The sequence below is a fragment of the Solanum dulcamara genome, chromosome 3 (genome assembly GCF_947179165.1).
Source record: "Solanum dulcamara chromosome 3, daSolDulc1.2, whole genome shotgun sequence".
Classification (NCBI taxonomy): Eukaryota; Viridiplantae; Streptophyta; class Magnoliopsida; order Solanales; family Solanaceae; genus Solanum; species Solanum dulcamara.
In genome coordinates, this window is record NC_077239.1 from 8245220 (window position 1) to 8267831 (window position 22612).

General features: G+C 34.5%; 3 protein-coding genes across 3 annotated transcripts; 1 reads left to right on the forward strand and 2 right to left on the reverse strand.

Moving 5' to 3' along the window:
- The first annotated feature begins 1144 nt into the window (after positions 1–1144).
- On the forward strand, positions 1145–3624 carry LOC129882362 (pentatricopeptide repeat-containing protein At3g09060). Its single transcript, XM_055956621.1, has 2 exons — positions 1145–3361; positions 3462–3624. Exon 1 carries the CDS (start codon positions 1216–1218, stop codon positions 3277–3279), a length of 2064 nt encoding a protein of 687 aa, XP_055812596.1. The 5' UTR covers positions 1145–1215; the 3' UTR covers positions 3280–3361; positions 3462–3624.
- Positions 3625–5133: 1509 nt separating this feature from the next.
- Positions 5134–6360, reverse strand: LOC129882363 (uncharacterized). Its single transcript, XM_055956622.1, has 2 exons — positions 5904–6360; positions 5134–5804 (listed from the first exon to the last, which is right to left on the reverse strand). The coding sequence occupies exons 1-2, from the start codon at positions 6252–6254 to the stop codon at positions 5361–5363; spliced, it is 795 nt and encodes a 264-aa protein (XP_055812597.1). The 5' UTR covers positions 6255–6360; the 3' UTR covers positions 5134–5360.
- A 3031-nt stretch (positions 6361–9391) lies between these two features.
- LOC129881524 (protein NRT1/ PTR FAMILY 8.1-like) lies at positions 9392–19510 on the reverse strand. Its single transcript, XM_055955710.1, has 5 exons — positions 19423–19510; positions 18612–18763; positions 18295–18512; positions 16988–17538; positions 9392–10399 (listed from the first exon to the last, which is right to left on the reverse strand). The coding sequence occupies exons 2-5, from the start codon at positions 18730–18732 to the stop codon at positions 9571–9573; spliced, it is 1719 nt and encodes a 572-aa protein (XP_055811685.1). The 5' UTR covers positions 18733–18763; positions 19423–19510; the 3' UTR covers positions 9392–9570.
- Between the last annotated feature and the right edge of the window lie 3102 nt (positions 19511–22612).

Genomic DNA, 22612 nt, shown 5'->3' on the forward strand with positions numbered 1-22612 from the left:
TATGGCACCGTGAAGTGGGCATCTCCAATGGAGTTTGCGCGTGGAGGATTGTGGTTGAAGAGGATGATGGCTCGGCATGGTAATGGTGGAGGAAGTACAGGTAGAGAAATTAGAAAGAGAGATAATTAAGGGGAAAAAAGAAAAGAAAATATATATTTTATAAAAATATTATAAAATAACATTTAGTGTTATTATTGATTCTCACTCTCCTGAAAAGAGTGAAACACAGTCTCTATGTCATATCAGCAGTTAAGGTTGAATTAATTCTATTTTTAAATAGCTTAGGGGCGTAATAGGACCCCCATAAAGTATTAGCTATTTTCTCGGTACAAAAATTGCTTAACTTTTATCTTATTGACAAGACTTCACACAAATAATATCTTGTCAAGGTCAAACAAAAACAAAAACAAAACAAAAATAAAATTTAAAATTTAAAAATAACCTTATAATTACATTCAATTCTTAAAGCCTTTGAAAATTGTAGAACATACTTACGTCCTCCCAATTAAATTCAAATTTCTATTAAATCCGACATTGGGCATTATAGGTTGCCGCCGCTACTCTTTCGGCAAAGTAAAATTCACCCTCTCAGGCAGCAGCTGAAAAGAGCAAAATGGAAGTTATGAAAACAAGAAATCTACACTGGTCGTAAGATTTCAATTCTAAGTGTAATATGGCCTTTGTTTGTCAAAGATTTGAAAGCTATAAATGTTAAACTTTGGCAATCATATTTGTCAAAAATTTGATATACTTGATAAGGTTCACATTTGACAACTATTTTCCCCATAAATAAAAAAATTGACCATTACTTGAAACACATTTCAAGCATACGAAAATATTTTATTGTTTTCTTTCTTTGTATTTTCATTGAGAGTTATTTTGTAAGAGAGTTAGTGTTAGAAAACATGTGTGAACCCTTTTTTTGAAGTGATTTTGTGAGGTTATTCTTTTGTTATTTGGAATTAATTAGAGTGCTTACTCTAATTTTATAGTTTTATTGATACAATAAAATCCATTTCTCCATATGTGGATTAGGTCACACGAACTACGTAAAATTTGTGTCTTGTTTATTTTCTTTTTACGTTCATTATTATCAACTTATTGTTATTTTTCCTTTTGTTATTATAATATTATTCGACTAAATTCGGCCTTACCCCAACACTAAGAATGCAACAATGAGACCCAAAAATCCAACCAAGAAAACTCCTTCAGTTCATGGCGATGTTACCCAAGAAGCTTTCCCCAAAATCCCTCTTAAAGCTTCTCAAATCCGAGAAGAATCCCAACGCAGCACTCTCCTTATTCGACATAGCTTCTCAACACCCAAATTACACTCACGACGCCATTATCTTCCATCATATTCTCAGGAAACTCTCCGACCCAAGATTCCTTCCTCACATGACCCGAATCGTTGATATGATTCAAACCCAGAAATGCTTATGCTCTGAGGATATTGCATTGACTGTTATCAAAGGGTATGCGAAGAATTCCATGGTTGATAAAGCCATGGAAGTTTTTCAGAATATGAAGAACATTTTTGGTTGTGTACCTGGGGTTAGGTCTTTTAATACATTGCTTAATGCTTTTGTCGTTTCGAATCAGTTGAGTAGAGCTGAGTTGTTTTTCAAGTATTTTGGGACAATGGGTGTCTCTCCAAATTTGGAAACTTACAATGTTTTGATTAAACTTGCTTGTAAAAAGAGACAATTTGATAAGGCGGAAGAGTTGTTGGATTGGATGTGGCAGAGTAACTTGAGGCCAGATGTGTATAGTTATGGAACTTTGATCAACGGACTTGCGAAGAATGGACATTTGGGTAAGGCCTTAGAGGTGTTTGATGAAATGTTTGAAAGAGGGTTGTATCCAGATGTGACCTGTTATAATATTTTAATTGATGGGTTTCTGAAAAATGGTGATTATGACAGTGGTAAGAAGATTTGGGAACGGTTGATAAGTGGGTCAAATGTTTACCCTAATGTGGTTAGCTATAATGTGATGATTAATGGTTTATGTAGATTTGGTAAGTTTAATGAGGGATTGGAACTCTGGGATAGGATGAAGAAAAATGCACAAAAAATGGACTTGTTCACGTGTAGTACGTTGATTCATGGTTTGTGTGAATTGGGCAATGTCAATGAGGCTGAGAGGATTTTTAAGGAAATGATTGAGACTGGACTATCACCTGACGTTGTGGTATATGGTGCTTTACTTAATGGTTATTGTAAAGTTGGGGAGATTAAAAAGTGTTTTGAGTTGTGGGAGCTGATGGGGAAGGAAGATTGTCGCAACGTTACTAGTTATAATATATTGATGAGAGGTTTGTTTGAGAATCGAATGGTGGATGAAGGAGTTTCTATTTGGAAGCTTATGAATGAGAATGGTGTTGTTGCTGATTCAACATCTTATGGAATTCTAGTTCAAGGGTTGTGTAAGAATGGGTATGTGAACAAGGCTTTGAAAGTCTTGCAAGCTGAAAATGAAGGAGAAAGATGCATGGATTCATATGCGTACTCGTCTATTGTTAAGGGGTTGTGCAGAGAAGGAAGATTGGATGAAGCAACTGCTATGCTTGATTTGATGGCTAAACAGGGACGTACACTAAGTTCTCATGTTTGCAATGCACTAATCAATGGCTTCATCAAAGCATCTAAAACAGAGGACGCACTCAGATTTTTGGGTGAAATGAGCAGTCGGAATTGTTCGCCAACAGTAGTAACCTATAATGTGTTGATAGATGGATTATTCAAAGCTGAAAGATTTGGTGACGCCTATAAGCTTGTGGAGGACATGCTGCAGAAAGGGTGGACGGCGGACATGATAACATATAGCTTGTTAATGGATGGCCTTTGCCAAAGCAAAAAGGTAGACCTGGCCCTGAAGTTATTGAGTCAAATTGTTAGCAAGGGATTCAAGCCTGATGTGACCATGGTTAACATTATAATTCACGGCCTTTGCTCTGCTGGAAACCTTGAGAATGCTTTGCAGCTCTTTTTGAGCATGAGCCAATGGGAATGTTTCCCAAATCTCGTCACATATAACACCCTTATGGAGGGATTTTATAAGGCTAGAGACTGCAAAAATGCTTCAGCAGTTTGGGCTCTCATATTAAGAGGCGGGTTTCAGCCCGATATTATTTCTTATAATATTACTCTGAAGGGGTTTTGTTCTTGCCATAGAATGTCAGATGCTATATTATTCTTTAATGATGCCCTTAATAGGAAAATCTGTCCAACTGCAATTACATGGAATATACTTGTCAGAGCAGTTATTTATGGCTGAACTCTAACATGATTTTTATGAAGCACACACCCGGTGGGTTTCAGATACCAATTTCTACCCCGAGCAGGAAGTTCAACTGCAGGTCCAAATCTCCTTTCTGTAGCTCTTCAGTAACCTAGATTCACTTTCCCGCATATGTAATCTCACAATGTACTAAGAGAAGCATATCTTCATGGTTGCAGGGCTGCCATTATTATTCTCACTATCAAACCAAGTTTGTCGGACCTGTATATGATAGTTCTTCTTTTAAGTTGTAAGTAAGCCCTCTACTCACTTCAGGTGAGTACTGATGCATTTTTTGCAAAATGGGATATCCAACCAGAAGCTTAATGCTCTGCTAATCAGGTGTGGTTTTTGTTATGTGCTTCTTTTATAGAAGCAATTTAAGATTCTGTGGTTGATACAGGTTGAATGGTATTCTTTATGATTGAGACTCTAAAATACTGGATTTTGAAAGAAATATGCTGCCAACTCAATTCTAGCTGAGTGGCAGTGAAATCTTCCCTGCATCTCCTATCTTCTGATAAGCACGATTTGCTTTTGTTTAGTAAAGTACTAAACTTTAGTCCATTTGCATTTCTGGTGCAGAAAAATGAGGGGACAGTAGAGGAAATAGAGATGTTCGTGCAACACAATTGGGCTGTTTATTGGGTTGAGATATTCTTAATGTTAAGGTATTGCTATTGTCCTTGGATTTCTTTTGCTATCTACACATGTAGGTAAACGAAAAAATATCATCAAAAGATTGATTATGGGTGCGGCAGAATCAAGCCCATTGCATGCCGTTATTGGGGAGGGGGATGTGGGGGTTATTTATGATTGTCATTGATAAAAAACAGGCATGATCTCCATTTTGAAGATGTTTCCCTTTATTGTGCCATCATGGGTTTTCCGTGCGAGTAGGAATTTTTTATCAATTGTACTTTGCAGTGTTTCTTTTAGACCTTGGAATTCACGAGGTAAATTGTGCTTGCACTTCCATCACACCCAATATGAATTGCCTGATTGTAAAACGAGGATCAGTAGCAGTTTGCTTCCTAACATAAAACGCAAGTTGCCACGTGTTTGTATCTCTGTAAAGATGCTAAAACTTTTCAAATTAGAGAAAATGTGAAAGGCTTAAATGATAAGTTAGGAAGAAGAGATTATTTGTCTCACATTTTACTTCACTGACATTTTTAAAGACAGAATGCTATCAGATTGTAAAACAAAAGGATAGTACTTGGGATCACTAGTTTATTAAAAAAAAAGTACTTGGGATCACTAGATTCACCATTCGAAATAGCTATATTATTGTTTAGGGAAAAGAATTCACAATAGGGATTAGTGAATCAGGGATCCTTTGATCATACCTTCTTACTTTGTGCTGGAGATATGCTGTCGATATTCAATATTCATATTTAGATTTCAGACTTCTATCCCCCAGTGCCAAAAACTGACTATGTTTCGGTTATCAAAAACACAACCCATTGATGATTAAACATTTTTTTTCAAATAACAATGTTACATTACAATTGAATCGAAGGCCTCCGAATATTTCGTTGCCTCTTTATAAATTATCAAAATCAGAGGTCAACTAAAATGTGTATTAGTGATTAATCAATGAATTACATCTTACTGGAAATGAGCAAAAAATGCTCCGACCAGGCTACTCTTTTAGTGTACAAATTATCTTTTGATTTTGCCCAATTTTTTGCCGTTTGACCCAACTCATTTTTGGAACAAAATGTATTGGCTGAACGTTTTTCAAAATAAAAGACTCAACTGAACGAATTATGTTTGGTTGGGTTTTGGTTTTCTAATTCATAAATTGAAAACCGAAAAAATCGAACTGATGGATGCCACCCCTATCTCTAGAAAGTAAAAGTTGACATGTCCTATTTTGTTGATCAATATAAAGCATCTTACATTTATCCAATTTTGGTGGCTGCAGTTGCCATGAGACTTGGATACACTGATGCAAGAGAAAAGTTGGCATGATATATCAGCCTCGAATAATAACGTTTTATTTGAGGTTATAACTCATGCTACATTAATATCTAACATTTTGCTGTTTTTGTACAATCGATGGACGAGAGGATTCACTTTTTCTCGTCTTCAGATGTCTGCTTTTGCTTTGTTTCTGTCTCTGACAACACTTTCTGCTCGTAGATGACTTGAGAAAGCAAACCCACCAAGATCACTCCAAGAACTGCACTCTTTCCCCAGTCAGATGGTGAAGAGATCAAGGCATTCGTAATCCCAGCTACCACGAAGCCCATAAGTGCAAGGTAGATATTCTTTCTAGTATTTGACTCGGCAATTTCCTTAGTGAGTTGCATCATCTTCTCTGTTTCCTTCATAGCTTTTGCTTTATCCACTGGTTGTTTTTGCCCTAAGTTCTTAAAGAAAAGACCTTCATTTCTCTCTTCCTCCATTTGGTCTACGAAGTCCGACAACTTCTTCTCATTCTCTTCAATCTCCTGTTTGTTTAACTCTACTGATTCTTCAAAAGCTTGCATCCGGCTCTCTATATTTCCCATTATCTGCTCCAAAAAGAAAAGAAACAACAACAATCAAAAGCTGTGTATTTGAATGAATTTAAATTCCTTTTTCTGTATGAATATACAGTTGAGTTGACAGACTCTTTCACCGGCTTCATCAAGCTCTTTGAGTGCATTTTCACCAATTTGTTCAATCTCAGTATTGGCATCTTCAGCAAACTGGGATAGATAAGCGGATCTTTCGTCTAAATAATCAGTAAGACGAACTTTCTGTGTTTGAAGCTGGGCAATCCTTGCTAGCAGTTCCTGCTGACGGGTGTCTCCTTGAGGTGGTGTAGGTGGAGGTTGAGGGGCATCTGAGTCTGAATTTGAATCATTCGGTTTGCAGAGACATCGAACGAGGTCTTTCCTTTGGTAATGGCCTGTTCTGTTTAAAAAATCATGTTGATGATTTGGTGTCATAGAGTAGTGAATTAGTTTTAGATGAATCATCGTTTGAAGCTGTGTTCCAGTTTGTTGGAATAATAGCTATGTAGTGAGTGTTAGCTATGAAAAGGTAAGTGTTTTGTGAACCTCTGATTGAATGCACCTTATCCATTTTATTTGCACAGATAATTTAGAAAGAGTAACAAAAAAGGGTATGTGTCAGTATTAAGTCGTTGTGGGGTCGTGAAGGAGAGTTTACACTTATACATTAGGATATAATCAGAAATTGAATATAACTTACCTACGTATGAACCATATATTGACTATACCGTATATATTATGATATACTCAAAAAGTTGAATATAGTTTAACTATATATGAAGTATACATTGACAATTCAATTTCGACCAACTCAAAATAAATTATAAATATAAAATTATTTTAATATTTCGAGTCTTTTTAATATATAATTTGTTTGAAACGATTCACATTTGCAGTACATCAAATCTTAAAATAAAAGGGAAAGGAACAAAGAAGAAGAAGAAGAAGAAAGGCTCCGTCTAGCCCTTTTTTTGGTAAATAATATGGTCAAACGATCATTTTTCCTAATTTGTATAAGTTGAGCTAAATAGATGGTAAATAAAATTTAGGAAAAATTACCTAAATACACATGTTATTTTACCATAATTTCTAAAATTCTATCATTTCATTTTAAAAAAAATTCCCTCTCGTTGATACATCTCAATCACCCTCTCGAATATATTTTCCCTCTTTCTGATATACCCCTCCTCTCTCGGATGCATCCCTCCCTTATGTATCCAGAAGTCCAGTGATACATTTGAAATCCATAAATTTTAAGGAATTTTTGTAATTTGAAAAAAAGTAAGAAATAATGTAATTAACTCTTAACATTATAAAATTTATGTAAATTACAGTAAAATTTATGAGCTGACATTCTACATAATTATCTCTTTCCTCTTCTCGAAAGAAACTTCAATTATTTATTTAATTTACGAAAAATTAACTCAAATAGTAGTTCATTCAAGCACTTAAACTAAAGATAATTGGGAGATGTATAATGTATATATTATCCATGTATACCATGTGTATAACTAGTATATAATTTGTGTTGGGTATGAAGGAACGTGTTTTATTGGAAAATAAAGTTTTTGGTTAGTAAGCAAAAAAAATATTATTTCAAAAGTATTTATATATAATCTGGCAAACTATTATGTGGGCGAGATGGGGTGGGGAGTGAGGGTTTAGGGATGGTGATGGTGGTCAAGTGGTGGGTGGGTGAGATGGTCAAGGGGTGGCGCTTGGAGATGTTGGGTTGGTGAGAAGGAGTATTTTCTTCATTTTTGAGGAATTTGTTTTTCAAAAATATTTTGACCTATCAAGTATGAAACACGAAAAAAGCAATAAATGCAAGTTTAATTATACTTTAAAACTAGAGGTGTCAAAATAGACTTGGCCCATGAGGCCGGCCCAACCCAACCCTTGTATTAAGTAGGGTTGGGCTAAGTTTTTTAGCCCATTCAGGAAAGAGACTTTTTAGCCCAATCTCATCTGGCCCATCAGCCTCATAGGCTCAACCCGCGAGCCTCAGAGGTCAGTCCATGAGTCGTGAATTTTAATATATATATATATATATATATATTTTACGTAGTATTTTATTTTGCTAAATCTTCAGGAATTAGACAATTGAAGTTATTATAACTATGAATCTTTGATCTCTTTTACTTTTGTGTTATGCCTAATTTTTCATTTCTCCTTTCTTGTCTAGCTTATGAAAACAATGATCATATAATGTATGTTGTTTTGATGAATCTTATGAATGTTGACTGTTGTATCTTGCCTTTTTTTATTATTTTGTAAGTATTCCACTAAAGTGTATACAACTTATGGACATGTGAATTTTTTTCGTATTTGTGTTGTGTTCATCAATGTTCTATAGTATTTCTAAGGGGCCAATGTTGTCCATCTTTTGATCGAAGAGTCAACTCGTCCCAACTCGTAGCCCGCTTAAGGCTGGGTTAGATTGTTATTTTATTGGCCCTTTAGTTAAAAGAGTCAGCCCGTCTTAACCCATTTAACTCGCTAGCCCTTCAGGGTTTGGGTTGAGTCAGCCCATTTTAACAGGGAAAAATTACTAGGAAAAATATTTTTTAATAAATAATTATTGGTTTTAGCGATATTTTTTATTTATTACCATTTATAGCATTATATAGCAATATTATGATATATCTGTCATGTATTAAAAGTGAATTATGCATGCAATATAAATGTATTATAGGTGTTTTAAAATATATTATACTTGTTTGGTAAGAAATTGACACAATGTATTATAAGTGTATTAAAGTATGTGATAAATATATTATCCATGAATAAAACTTGTATTATATGGGTTTTATAAATTATTCTCGTTAATATGTATTATAAATGTTCAGTGAAAAAAAATATTATTTCTATAAATGATAAATATTTTCTTAATATAGTACATTTATGTAAATTTCCCATTTAACAGCTCTATTTAAAACTAATCAAATCCATACATATACTATGAACTCGCCTACGTTGAAATCATCTATTTCATAAACCTACATTTTCTGATAAATCTATGTATATGCCAAATCCTCAAATTTGGACGTATAATATTTCAAAATATAAAAATAGATATACGCAGAACAAAAAGTGGTATATATAGCTATAACAAAAGGGTTTCGGGTGTCAATTACACTAGTTTCTAACATAAATCAATCTTTCTTAAACCTCTACTATGTCTTATGAAGGGTAGGGCACCTTATCGATAACAAAAAAGAACATATTCTATGAAATTAAAAACATCCTTTTTTTTAGTATAATTCTAGGTGAAGATATTGTGGCCATATTCTATTGCTAAATTAAGGGCGTTTTCTTTTATGTTTGTCAGTTAAAATAAACGCCATACATAAGCATCTTCATCACATGTTGAATAAAGTAAATGAACTAAAAGATGTTGATCATATGAGCAACAAGTCCAAGCTTGTAACCCCAAATTGGGATCATATGGAGATGCATTTGACCTGTAATATTAGCATTAAGAATATGAAAGATACGCGGCATTTGGAACTTGAGGAAGAAAGCCTCGAGATGACCAAAGCTACTACAAGTGCACTGATCCACACCGGGGAAAAGGCCATAAAAGAAGGGGAAAGGACAAGTCTCAAAGAAGACTAAGATTAATGAACAAGTCAAGAAAGAGTTCACCTAGGAACTTAAAATGATGTTTATAAAATAAAATTTATGGATAGAACCATTCTCGTCGGAACTAGCAGCAGTTGTAATCCATATCTACAGAAAGTTTGCGTCTTCAGAAGAATAAACACGATGAACATCATGTTTAGGATTTCCCAGTAACCTTCTTGTAAGTGTACCATTTCGAGATCCAGAGATACACGAAAAAGTTGATGATGCTAAGGAATGCCAATAGCCAGTAAAAGTAGTCAAGGTGGCCTCTGTTCAAGTCATCTGGAATCCATCCAAACTTCCCGTGCCTTGTGGTCACGTTCATCACGATTGTAACAAGGAGAGAACTTAGGTAGTTACCTAATGCAGTAGTCGTAAGACAGAGGGCTGAACACAAACTTCTCATGGCATCAGGAGCCTGGTCATAGAAGAACTCCAGCTGACCTATGAATGTGAACACCTCCGCGCATCCAATCAAGAAGTATTGAGGAATTTGCCAGAAGATGCTCATAGGAACGTGCTTGAGGTGATAGTAGTTGTTCTTCCTTACCATGTCAAGCCGAATGGTCTCCAGAACTGCAGCAGAAGCCATGGCGAATACTGAAATAACAAGACCGATGCCCATTCTCTGCAGCTGAGTGAATCCTCGTTCATTGCCTGTATACTTTCGTGCCAAGGGAACGATGACAAGGTCATATATAGGTGCCCAGAAAATAACGCTGAGCGTGTCAAATAGGGATAGACATGCTGATGGAATCTCAAAGTGGGGTCCCATGCGATTGTCCATTATGTTGCCTTGGTTAACAAACATGGTGCTCATCTGACCATAGACACAGGAAAATACAATACCAGTAGCCCATATGGGGAGTAGACGGATGATCGACTTGACCTCCTCAACTTGAGTCACTGTGCAGAGCCTCCACGGATTCACCAATCCATTGACTTTATCAGATTCAGTTTCCACAGCAGCCTTGTCAAAGAACCTGAGTTTCATTATTCAAGTGGCCATTACATACTGTAAATTAGTAAGCAAATAGAATGGCAACTTTGGAGAATTGAATTTTAAGGTCACGTTCAAATGTTCGAGATATATACACAAGGATATATGAATATCATGTCCTATGGCTAGAATTGCTAAAGCATTAAGCCGAGGTCAAGAAATGAGTCTTCTAGACACAGACAGCAGCTCGGAGAAAAACTACAGATCACTCTGCGGGTTGTCTCTTACAAACGCAAATAATGGCACAATAAGCATATTTTGAAACTTACAAGGACCGAAAAGATGTATGTCACTCTATCTAAGTACATACAGACCAACAATGAATATAACAGTGTAGCAATCTATAATCAAAGTGAAGTTTTACAAAGATCCCCAGACAACATAAATTGTAGTTTTTATCAAAGAAGTTCTAATTGCAAGATAGTCAAAAAGGGAACAAAACGCGTTTTGAACGAGTAGTCAAAAAGGGAGGTGCAATATGCGGATTTTACGTGTTTCTAGTTTCCTATAAATAGAGGGCCTCTTGCCCTCATTTAGATCATCCCACAAAAAAAAATACAATCCAAAAGAGTAAGAACACAAAAATAGTTATACACCAAGATAAATATTGTAGTCTTGAGTGTACTCTTTAGTGAGTCGTTCCTTTTACAAGAGAGAAGTGTTAATTATTTTTTTTCTTGTGTTTGATAGCAATGTACTCTCATATTATCATAGTAAAATTCTTCTACCTCGTGGTTTTTCCCCTCTATCTGTTTGAGGGGTTTCTATGTAAAATTCTCGTGTCCAATTTATTTTCATTATTTATTATCATATCAAACTTTAGTTGTGGTGCTTCTTCCCCCAACAGTGGTATCAGAGCCCTCGGTTATTCTGTCTGTTTTATGCGAATGTACTATCCGTGAATAGTAAATTTTCGTGAATAGTAAAATTCGGTGAAAAGTACTATTCATGAGAATAGTAAATTTCGGTGACGGTACAGTTTGTCACGATTGTTTGCAAAAATATTCAGAAATAATCTAGAAGGGCGTGAAGCAAATAACAATGTTGAGTACAACAAAGTTTGATGTTAAAAAATTCAATGGGACTAATTTCTCATTGTGAAAAATGAAAATAAGAGCGATATTGAGAAAAGACAATTGCTTAGCTGCAATTGAAGGCAGACCCACAGACTTTACTAATGACAGCAAGTGGAACGACATAGAAAGCAACGCAGTTGCTGATCTACACTTGACACTAGCTAATCAAGTATTGTCTAGTGTGGCTAAAAAAAGAACGGCGAAGGAAATATGAGATACTCTTACGGGATTGTACGAGGCCAAGTCTTTGCATAATAAAATCTTCTTAAAAAGAAGATTGTATACTCTTCGAATGGCAAAATCCATGTCGGTTACTGAATACATCAATACTTTGAATACTTTGTTTTCGCAACTTACAACAATGAGTTGCAAAATAGAGGAGAATGAACGTGTGGAGCTTCTACTTTAAAGTCTGTCTGACTCGTATGATCAACTCATCATCAACCTGAAAAATAATACGGATAGTCTAGTTTTCGATGAAATTGCAGCCGTTGTCTTAGAAGAAGAAAATCGGCGCAAAAATAAGGAAGACAGACAAGCAAGTTCGCATCAAGCTGAAGCTTTGATGATGGTGAGAGGAAGATCAACGAAATGTGGCCCCAGTGAGAGTCACAATCATGGTAGATCTCAATCAACAAGTAAGAAGAATATCAAGTGTTACAACTGTGGCAAGAAAGGGCGCTTCAAGAAAGATTGTCGGTTCAAGAAGAAGAGTGAACACCTTAAGTCATCAAATGATCAAGGAAATGTGCCAAGTACCTCGGATGATGGCAATATTTTTTATGTAGTGAAGAAATATCAAATAATAAAGGCAGAAAACGTTTCACTGATATTTAGATCATGGACACATGAGCAACATGGCACATGACTTCCCGGAGAGAATGGTTCCATCAATATAATCCTATCTCAAGAGGGTCTGTGTTCATGGGAGATGATCATGCTTTAGATGTTATTGGTATTAGGTCCATCAAAATAAAGATGTATAATGGCACGGTACGCACCATCTAGGAGGTACGACATGTAAAAGACTTGAGTAAGAATTTATTGTCTTTGGGATAATTAGATGATAATGGATATTCATATAAGACTCATGGTGGAATCATGAAAATATCAAAAGAAGCGCGTGTAGTGATGAAAATGGAAAAACTTGCTGCAAATCTATATATGCTTAAAGGTGAAACACACCAAGAAGGAAAAACATCAACCGCGCCAGCAAGTTCATTTGAAGAATTAATGATGATGTGGCATCGCAAACTTGGTCATATATAGGAACGAGGTTTGAAGATTCTTGCTAAGAAAAAGCTTCTTGTAGGGCTCAAAAAGGTTTCACTATCCTTTTGTGAGCATTGTGTTACCAGTAAGCAACATAGACTGAAGTTTAGCAGTTCCTCTATTAAAAGAAAGGAAATATTAGATCTGGTCCACTCTGATATCTGGCAAGCACCAGTGGAGTCCCTAGGAGGAGCGAAATATTTTGCGTCATTTATCGATAATTACTCCAGGAGAAGTTGGGTGTATCCAATTAAGAGAAAGATACATGTTTTTCCAGTTTTCAAAGAGTTCAAAGCGCGGGTGAAACTTAAATCTAAGAAAAAGATCAAGTGTTTGAGGATCGATAATGGAGGAGAATACACTGGTGATAAATTTGATAACTTCTGTAAACAAGAAGGTATTAAAAGGCAGTTCACTGTGGCATATACTCCACAACAAAATGGAGTAGCAGAGAGGATGAACAGAACCTTGTTGGAACGGACAAGAGTTATGTTGGCAACTATAGGATCAAAAAAACCATTCTAGGCAGAAGCAGTCAAAACCGCCTGTTATGTGATCAATCGGTCACCATCAACTGCAATTGATCTAAAAACGCCAATAGAGTTGTGGACAGGAAAACCAACTGATTATTCTCGCTTACAAAATATTCATAAGTCATACTTATGTTATGTACAACACCTAAAAAAAATCAAAGTTGGATCCGAAATCCAGGGAGTGCATTTTCTTAGGGGATGTTGATGGAGTCAAGGGGTATCACTTGTGGGATCCCACTGCCCGCAAGGTGGTAATCAACACGGATGTTGTGTTTGTTGAAAATAAGATACAAGCAAAAGAAGGTAGAACTTCGAAAGAAAAATCAGAGACTACTACAATTGAAGCTAAAGAAATAGAAGAAGTTCCAGTTTCTTCTGAAGCAGCACCAGAGCACGAAGAACAAGAGCAAGCTAAGATCGAAACTCCACAAATTCGATGGTCAACTAGGGAGAGAAGAGAACTAGCTTGGCACTCAGATTATTCTATGGAGGGCAATGTTGCATATTGTCTATTAATAGAGGATGGAGACTCTTCAACCTTTCACGAGGCTATGAAAGACCAAGAATCATCTTTGTGGATGGCAGCAATGCAATAAGAAATTGAAGCTCTTCATAAAAATAAAACATGGGATATTTTTCAATTACCACAAGGAAGAAAGGCCATTGGAAACAAATGGGTCTACAAGATCAAACGCAATGGTAATGATCAAGTGGAGAAGTATCGTGCAAAATTGGTGGTGAAAGGATTCGCTCAGAAAGAAGGTATAGACTTCAATGAGATATTTTCTTTGGTGGTTCAACTCACAACAATTCAAGTGGTCCTAGCAATGTGTGCTACATTTGAGTTTACTTGGAACAGTTAGATGTCAAAACTGCATTTCTTCATGGAGAGCTTTAAGAAGAAATTTACATGCTCCAACTAGAAGGTTTTGAAGAACAGGAAAAAGAAAACTTGGTTTGCAGGTTGAACAAATCTTTATACGGTCTCAAACAGGCGCCGAGATGTTGGTATAAGAGATTTGATTCCTTCATTATAAGCCTTGGATATAACAGACATAGTTCAGATCCTTGTATTTATTACAAGAGATTTGGTGATGACGATTTTATTATTTTGCTGTTGTATGTTGATGACATGTTGGTAGCAGGCCCCAACAAAGATCGTCTCACAAATTTAAAGGCATAGTTGGCTAGGGAATTTGAAATGAAGGACTTGGGACCAGCAAATAAGATTCTAGGGATGCAAATTCACCGAGACAGAAATAATAGGAAGATTTGGCTTTCTCAAAAGAACTACTTGAAGAAAATCTTGCGACGCTTCAAGATGCAAGACTGTGATCTTGATAAAAGCAAGTCCACCACAAGTTATGTGTTTACTCTTGCTGCAGGAGTTGTAAGCTGGGTTTCAAAACTGCAATCTATCGTGGCTATATCTACGACGGAAGCAAAATATGTAGCAGCTACACAAGCTAGCAAAGAGGCAATATGGATGCAGATGTTACTGGAGGAGCTCGAGCACAAACAAGAGAAGGTTGCTTTGTTTTGTGACAGTCAGAACGCTTTGCATCTTGCAAAGAATCCGGCATTTCATTCAAGGACAAACCACATACGAGTTCAGTATCACTTTATTTGTGAGAAGGTGGAAGAAGGCAATGTGAATATTCAGAAAATTCACACTAATGACAACCTAGTAGATATGTTTACGAAGCCGATCAACAGTAACAAGTTTATATGGTGTCGGTCTTCTGTTAGCCTAGCAGAAATGTAACATTGCAGTAATTGGGTAGAAAGGAAGGTGTGAAGACTTAATTGATTCTCAATTAAATCTTCAAGTGGGAGAATGCAAGATAGTAAAAAAGGGAACAAAATGCATTTTGAACGCATAGTCAAAAAGAGAACAAAACGCGTAGTCAAAAAGGGAGGTACAATACGCGGATTTTATGTGTTTCTAGTTTCCTATAAATAGAGGGCCTCTTGCCCTCATTTAGATCATCCCACAAAAAAAATACAATCCAAAAGAGTAAGAACACAAAGAAAGTTATACATCAACATAAATATTGTAGTCTTGAGTGTCCTCTTTAGTGAGTTGTTCTTTTTACAAGAGAAAAGTGTTAATTGTTGTTTTCTCCTTATTTTTCAGAGCAGTGTACTCTCATATTATCATAGTAAAATTCTTCTACCTCGTAGTTTTTCCCCTCTATCTGTTTGAGGGGTTTCCACGTAAAATTTGTGTCCAATTTATATTTATTATTTATTATCATATCAAACTTTAATTGTGGTGCTTCCTCCTCCACCACTAATCACCTACAACTTAGTAATATTTAACTTCCAGAGAATCGACTACCATTGTACCATACTAGTTTAGTGTACGTGCTTTGCGCGTGATCAAAGTGTGTGTACCTTATCTGGCAATAAATATTATAGGAAAAAAATAGACTTAGATAAAAACCTCCTCATTAATCAATTGCCAAATTACTCGTACTTAATATTTTTCCTAATAATTCGATACTAATTCATTACTAAATAGAATAAGCGATAAATTTTATTTTTTTGTTAACTTGTCGTCGGTAATTCATATTTCTTTAGCTATGAAATATACAAGTTAATGTATCAAAGAATAGTGAGGTTTTTCATTTGCTAAACTATGAACTTCTGCAATAAATTATATTGCTCATAAGAATTCAAAGAAAGGAAAAAATAGTAAACAAAATATTGGCATAAAAGTACGAAATTTTACATCAAGAATACTAATACTAATAGAACTTATAAGTTTTAAAAGAATCCTAACAACAAATAAAATTTCCTACTTTTTATGCCAATATTTCGTGTACTTAATTTGAACTTTTAATATAGTTTAAATAAAAGAAGATTTAATAAGCAAAATTTTAGTCACTTTTAAGTACTAAATATAAGTTGTTACCTATTACTAATAAATAAAGATATAATAGCTAGATACCTTAATAAAAAAAAACTTTTACCTTACGAATTTATTAAATATTTAGGAGTTGGTCAATTATTTTAGGATTTGTATAGGCCAATTATTTTAGGATTTGTATAATAGTGAATATTTAATATTATTAAAATAATGGTAAAATAATTGAAGAAAAATGGTGAAAAGACGATTTTGTCTAAAGTGAAGCCCTTTAATGAAGGACAAAAAGTTCAATCAATATTTTAAGGATCTTCGTGCTTTTAATATAGTATAAATTAACATTTAAAAGACATATTTAAGAGAGACACCTTAACTTTGCCTCAACCGACAACTAAATAGTCCAACTTTGAGAATGCACATCTAGATACCTCAGCATGTCTCACTGTATCTCGTGGACACTTAATGCTCATGTGACACATAAATTTTGAAGGTGCCTAAATGATCATTTTGTAAGTTTGTTGTTCAACATACATAGTGGAGATGAATTGAGGTGTCTAGATGTGCATCCTCAAAGTTAAGTGTGTTTAGTTGTCGGTTGACGTAAGGTTAAGATGTATATCTATATATTATGTCTTCAAAAAATGCAAAGGAAGAATAGTGATGCAATAGAGAAGATTGTATAAAGTCCTTTACTTCTCTTTCCATGATACTCTTTTAGAATGAAGTTTTGCAGCCTTCCCAATTATGATGTTAATAGCTCATAAACTATATTTTGCTAGCTAGTTTACTTGAGAAAGGTTACAATGGGATTGGAGAGTTACCTGAACTCTTCCGAGTGCTCAAGCTTGCGGCTTGCTACGATGATGGATTCCGTATCAGCAGTCTCATAAAGAAGAGTCTCGTCATGAGGAGTTTTGACATGGGATTTTCTGATGGACGCAACAAACACCTGAAATATGCGAGTCAGGGGACTCCCTGCTGGTGGTTGGAGCCTATATAGACGGGTACCTGAAAAGAAGAACACTAGTGCAATGGCCATAGCCACAGCTGGAACACCTAAACCCCAGTCCCAGCCCACACGGCTTTGTATATACACTAGAGCTGATGAAGCGATAAGAGCACCGACATTGATTGAGACATAAAACCAGTTAAAGAAAGAGCTCTTCTTTTTCTTTTCGTTTTCATCATTGTCATCAAATTGATCTGCCCCAAAGGAAGAGACACAAGGTTTGATGCCACCAGTTCCTAAGGCAATCAAGTAGATCGAAACATAGAATGCTGTTTTCTGTGATGATGTTGGGTAGCAAGAATCTTTATTACAGGTTGGCTTTAGTCCACTTACAGAAGCAGATAACGTCAAGAGTGTCATTCCCTACATAAACAAGATAAGTTCATCAATTCCTCCGCCAAAGTCAGTGTGCTCGAGTAAAAAAAAAACACCATTGGGACATGTTAAGTTTCGAATAAGTTAATTGAATCACTAATTCTTCACAACTTTAGCACAATGTGTATTCAAGAAGCCAAAGCTGATAGGACTTTCAAAATCTGAACAACAAGAACTCTCAGCAACATAGAAAATACAATCTGAAGCTACACTGAAAACCACTACATTCTAAGTTACTGATGTGTACTTGCTTAAGTCAAAGAACATCAACAACAATATACCCAGGTAAATACCACCAAGTGGGGTCTGGAGAGGCCAGAGTGTAAGCAGGCTGTATCACTACCTGGGAGAGGTAGCGAGGCTATTTCCAAAAAACCCTTGGCTCAAGCAAATCAAAGCGGTAATTAAAAGAAAAAAGGTAGTGGAGAGAAACATGACAACTAATAGCAAAACAGTGCGGAGCATATATGCAAGGAACCGTAACAACAACAACAAGGTGCAATCACCTAACCACAATAAACCACAGATGATATCAAATACGAAAATACACCAGACTACATGAAAAGGCTAATACTATGACTGACATGACGCTCTTTACTACCACCAAGCCAATTACGTGAATAAGGCTAGAAATACAACAACTCTCTACTACCTTCTAACCTTCTAAACTTATCTGCGACCTCCATACCCTCCTATCAAAGAACATGAAAAGATAAAAATGAAGAAGAGCCATTTAGTACTTACAATGATATAAAGGAATGAGAAACCAGCAATTGTCCAGTATCGCCCGAGATAGGCATCAGCCAAGAATGCTCCAATCAATGGTGTGATGTAGCAGGTTCCTGTCCAATTGTTTACAGCTTTTGAAGAAGCAGCAACACCTAGATTGAGCTGTTCATGAACATAGTTCACCAAATTTGTAGCCATACCATAGTACGCCAATCGCTCACATGCTTCATCCCCTGTAAATTCAAACCTTGACATGTCAACGACATCATTCTGATATAACTTTTAACTGAATTATGCACAACTACTTCTATGGATTAAGTAAAAAATCATACCAAGGATGAAGGGGCAAGCCTTCCAGGTTCCGGTTTTCTTCTTGTTAGCAGGTTTTTTATAGATGTCCACGGTCCCATCCTTCGTGTAGTCATCATCACTATCCATTCTAGCTTCTCTCATAATGTCTACCACACCAAATCAATGTAACAGCCTAACGGCAAACAATCATACGAACACATAAGATACCTCTTGTACACAATGGAGGTTCAAAATACGAAGAAGTAAAAACATAAACAAGTTATACGAGATTCAACAACTACTATATCCATAAATAAATAATATAATTTCTGTCGAAGGGAACCCTACCTAGCTCCACCCCTACCCCTACTTGTACATATAATGTAATTTTTCCACAAAATTATTCCAAGTTCACCACATATGAGATGAAATAAATAAACAAAAGGGTACCGATTGGCCAAAGTGGACCCCACAACACCAGTAGGAAAAATTCCTTGAGAAAACAACACACTCATAGTATATGAAAGGGTCACATCGACGCAAGTATTAGTGGTTGATTCGAAGTTTCATTAGATTATCTATAAGTAAATCAGGTTTTATTGACAAAATTGAGATCATCAGAACATGAAAAAACATACACACACATATATAATATTATCATGGTTATATTTAAATCATTGCACACATGACATATATATCAACAACAACAATATACTCAGTGAAATAGAGAGATAGAGAGACTGTTTCCAATAGAATGAGATAGAGAGACTATTTCCAATAGAATGAGACAGAGAGACTGTTTTCAATAGAAAAAACAGATAAAAAAAGTAGTACAATTATCATGAAAAGTACCTCGAAAGCTTTTTGGTTGTGGGATTTGAGGAAAGGAGGCGGCAGAGGAAAATGTTGGAATTGAGGAATGTGAGAATATAAAGGGGTGATACTGATAAAGCTCAGATTGTCTAGTTGGTAACTTTGTATATGTTTCGGAAATTTTGTTGGAGAAAAATACAATAAAATAAAATAAAAATATTTATTATCAACAATTGGAGTACTTAACTATAGTCTATAGTGCAAAAATAAATTCTTACTATTCTCTTAACAACTATGGGGAGATATGCCAAAAATAGAAGTTTTTTCAATGTCAACGTTTGACTATGAAATTTTTTCACTTTTTTCTAAATTTGGCGATGAAATTTTCAAAAATTTTAAAAACAATAAAAAAATATTTTTACTTCAAATTAGTCACAAAAAGTCAAAAACAACTCAACTTTGTATTAGTACTCAAACAAGTCGTCAATTTTCAGGTATTCTTTTTACTTTGACAACAAAGACTATTTTTTTTAATTTCACAATGAAACATGGCGAAACGCTTAATAATTCCGTTAAGGAAAGATTTACTGGAATAACTTCTCATATATAGCAAAATTCTGACAAATCACTAGGATTTAGAAATTGACGATAAAACTTGTCTTGTCATAGTAATTACTAGGGGTGGAACTGGGTTGGTTCGGATTATTTATAAATCAAATTAAATTATTTGTGTCGGGTTATTAAATCTATAAATCAAATCAAATCAATAAAAGTCGAATTTTTCGATATCAATTTTTCTCGGATTTTTTGATTTTTTTCGAGTTTTTCGAGTTTCTCGGATTTTTCATAGTATTTAATAAAAAACACAGAGCAGTGCTTCTTAAAAAAAGTTCTAGTACAAAATATCAACATATAAGATGGAGACAGAACACTGTTTGAAGTTTTAACTTTATAATATAACTTTATAAGATGAGCTTTTTTTGTATATTATTTAGATGAGTTTCTCAAGTCTAAATCTAAATGTAAGAAAGAAAACAAAAATTATGAAAAAATTTTAAAAAATATTTATAAATTACATTTTAATAAATATTTTTATGTATAACATAATTTAAAAGTAGTATATCTATAATCGGGTCGATTTGGGTTCGGTTTGACTTTTTTTAGTTAAAACCAAATCAACCCTATAATGGTAGGGTTTTTTTTCCAAACACCAACCCAAGTCAAACCAAACCACTAGTCGGTTTTTTTTTCGATTTGATTCGATTTGTCGGTTTAATGCGGTTTACCCTGTACAGCCCTAGTAATTACTATAATTTATGATCAAATCTTGACAAATTTCAAAATTAATGGTAAAATTTATCTTATCATAATCCTGATGGATTATAAGAATTTATGACCATAGATCCTTATAACTCGCCCGAATTGACTACAAAATTCTTACGAATCGTCATAACTTATTGTGTAAAATATTCATCAACGCATCTTGCATCAAAATTCGTCCAAATCAACTCTAAATGACTCTAAATTTAATGTACAACCTTTTAATACCAACTCTATTATTTTCAATGGTTTGGTTCAATGTATTTATGTAAATCTTCTTAAATCTATATTTCTATTTTTTCCTTCTTCAACAAGATTTTTCAACTTAACAAAATTTAATAATGATATTCCTTAATTTTCTTCAATCAAAATTAGTAAGGATAGAGAATATAAAAATAAAAACATTACCCACTAAATTCCAACTATAAATAAGTGATGAGTCTTCAATTTTTCCACTATACCCGACTTATTCACTATACAAAATAGAGTATAATTTTATGTTGAAGAACTGTATTTTATTGGTGGAGCTTTGCTTTTCAACTATTCCAAAATTATTTACGTTATCCAATGTTGTTGTTGGATTGTTGTATTTTCAAAGGGACAAATTAAAAATTATACAGCTAAATTGATATAGATTATTAAACTTAAATCTTCTTAAAAAGAGCAAGTTATTCATACCTCAATCTAAATATATATTTATTTATTTTGTTTTAATTATAATTTATGATATATATACCAATGTTATTATTCAAATCGTGGCTCTTAAATTGCAAGAAATAACTTCAACCCTCTTTCAAGCTTTGACTATTATGGCAATTATTACATAAAACAAAGCGTTGATTTTGAGTTGGAAGGTGTACCTTAATTATAATGTGAACATTTATATGTATACAAAATCGAAGTTTTCCTATGAACTGTCCACCCAATCAAGTACTCTATTTCATTTATTGTACTTAAAACTATAATTGGCAGAAATAGAAAGTATGAACATTTATATAATCTGTTTTATTTATTGTACTTAAACTATAATTGGCAAAAGTAGTGTGTGAACATTGATCTTTTATTCTACTCAACTAAAATACAACTGGCAGAAACAAATATATATCTATCCAAATGCAGATTTTAAGTAAGTGGAAACTAGATAAAAAAGTTGTCGGTGCATTAAGTTTTCGCTATATGCGGATTTTAAGTAAGTGGAAACCAGACAAAAAAGTTGTCGGTGCATTAAGTTTTCGCTATATGCGGATTTTAGAGAAAGATTAGACTACAGGGAGTTAATTGTATGCATAAGGGCATAGGAGCGGAATCAGAATTTCGATTAAGCAGTGTCAAAATATGAAGAAGTAAAATCACATAAAAGTCATGAAGTGTCAATATGTAATATATATATCATAATAAAAAAATATTTTTACCTAGTTAAACAATGTAATTTTTCGATGAAGGGGTGTCGATCGACACCCCTTAAATATATGTGGCTCCGCCATTGCAGGGGCGAAGCTAGTAGCCCACACACTGGTTGGGCCAAAAATCCAATAGATTTTACTCAAACAATGTATTTGTATTAATAAATTCATCAAAATATATATGTACAAATATTAAATATAGAACCCAGCTATTATCACTTAAAATCATCGTTTTAAAATTCACAACTTAGAAAGTTGAAATCTTAGTTTCACCTCACCCTGCATTTCTACAAGAGACTGATTTCATAGCTTGAACACGTAACTTCATAATCATATAACAACAATTTTATCAATTACGCCAAGACTCTCATTTAATTATTAATATTCCTATACAACAATGGGTACTAGTTTATTGGGAAATAATGCTTCATATTTTCATCAGAATCAACACTAACAAAATACAGTTGTGTGGGCAGATCAAAAGAATAAATCAATCACCATCTGAA

What these genes read in the sequence shown, in the direction of transcription:
- LOC129882362 (XM_055956621.1), top strand. Translation starts at nt 1,216, where the DNA reads ATGGCGATGTTACCCAAGAAGCTTTCCCCAAAATCCCTCTTAAAGCTT.
- LOC129882363 (XM_055956622.1), bottom strand. Translation starts at nt 6,254, where the DNA reads ATGATTCATCTAAAACTAATTCACTACTCTATGACACCAAATCATCAA. An exon ending in TTGATGAAGCCGGTGAAAGA is followed by an intron (nt 5,805 to 5,903) that starts GTCTGTCAACTC and finishes TTTTTGGAGCAG; the next exon opens with ATAATGGGAAATATAGAGAG.
- LOC129881524 (XM_055955710.1), bottom strand. Translation starts at nt 18,732, where the DNA reads ATGAGAGAAGCTAGAATGGATAGTGATGATGACTACACGAAGGATGGG. An exon ending in GGCTTGCCCCTTCATCCTTG is followed by an intron (nt 18,513 to 18,611) that starts GTATGATTTTTT and finishes TTGAATTTACAG; the next exon opens with GGGATGAAGCATGTGAGCGA. An exon ending in TCTCATTCCTTTATATCATT is followed by an intron (nt 17,539 to 18,294) that starts GTAAGTACTAAA and finishes TTGTTTATGTAG; the next exon opens with GGAATGACACTCTTGACGTT.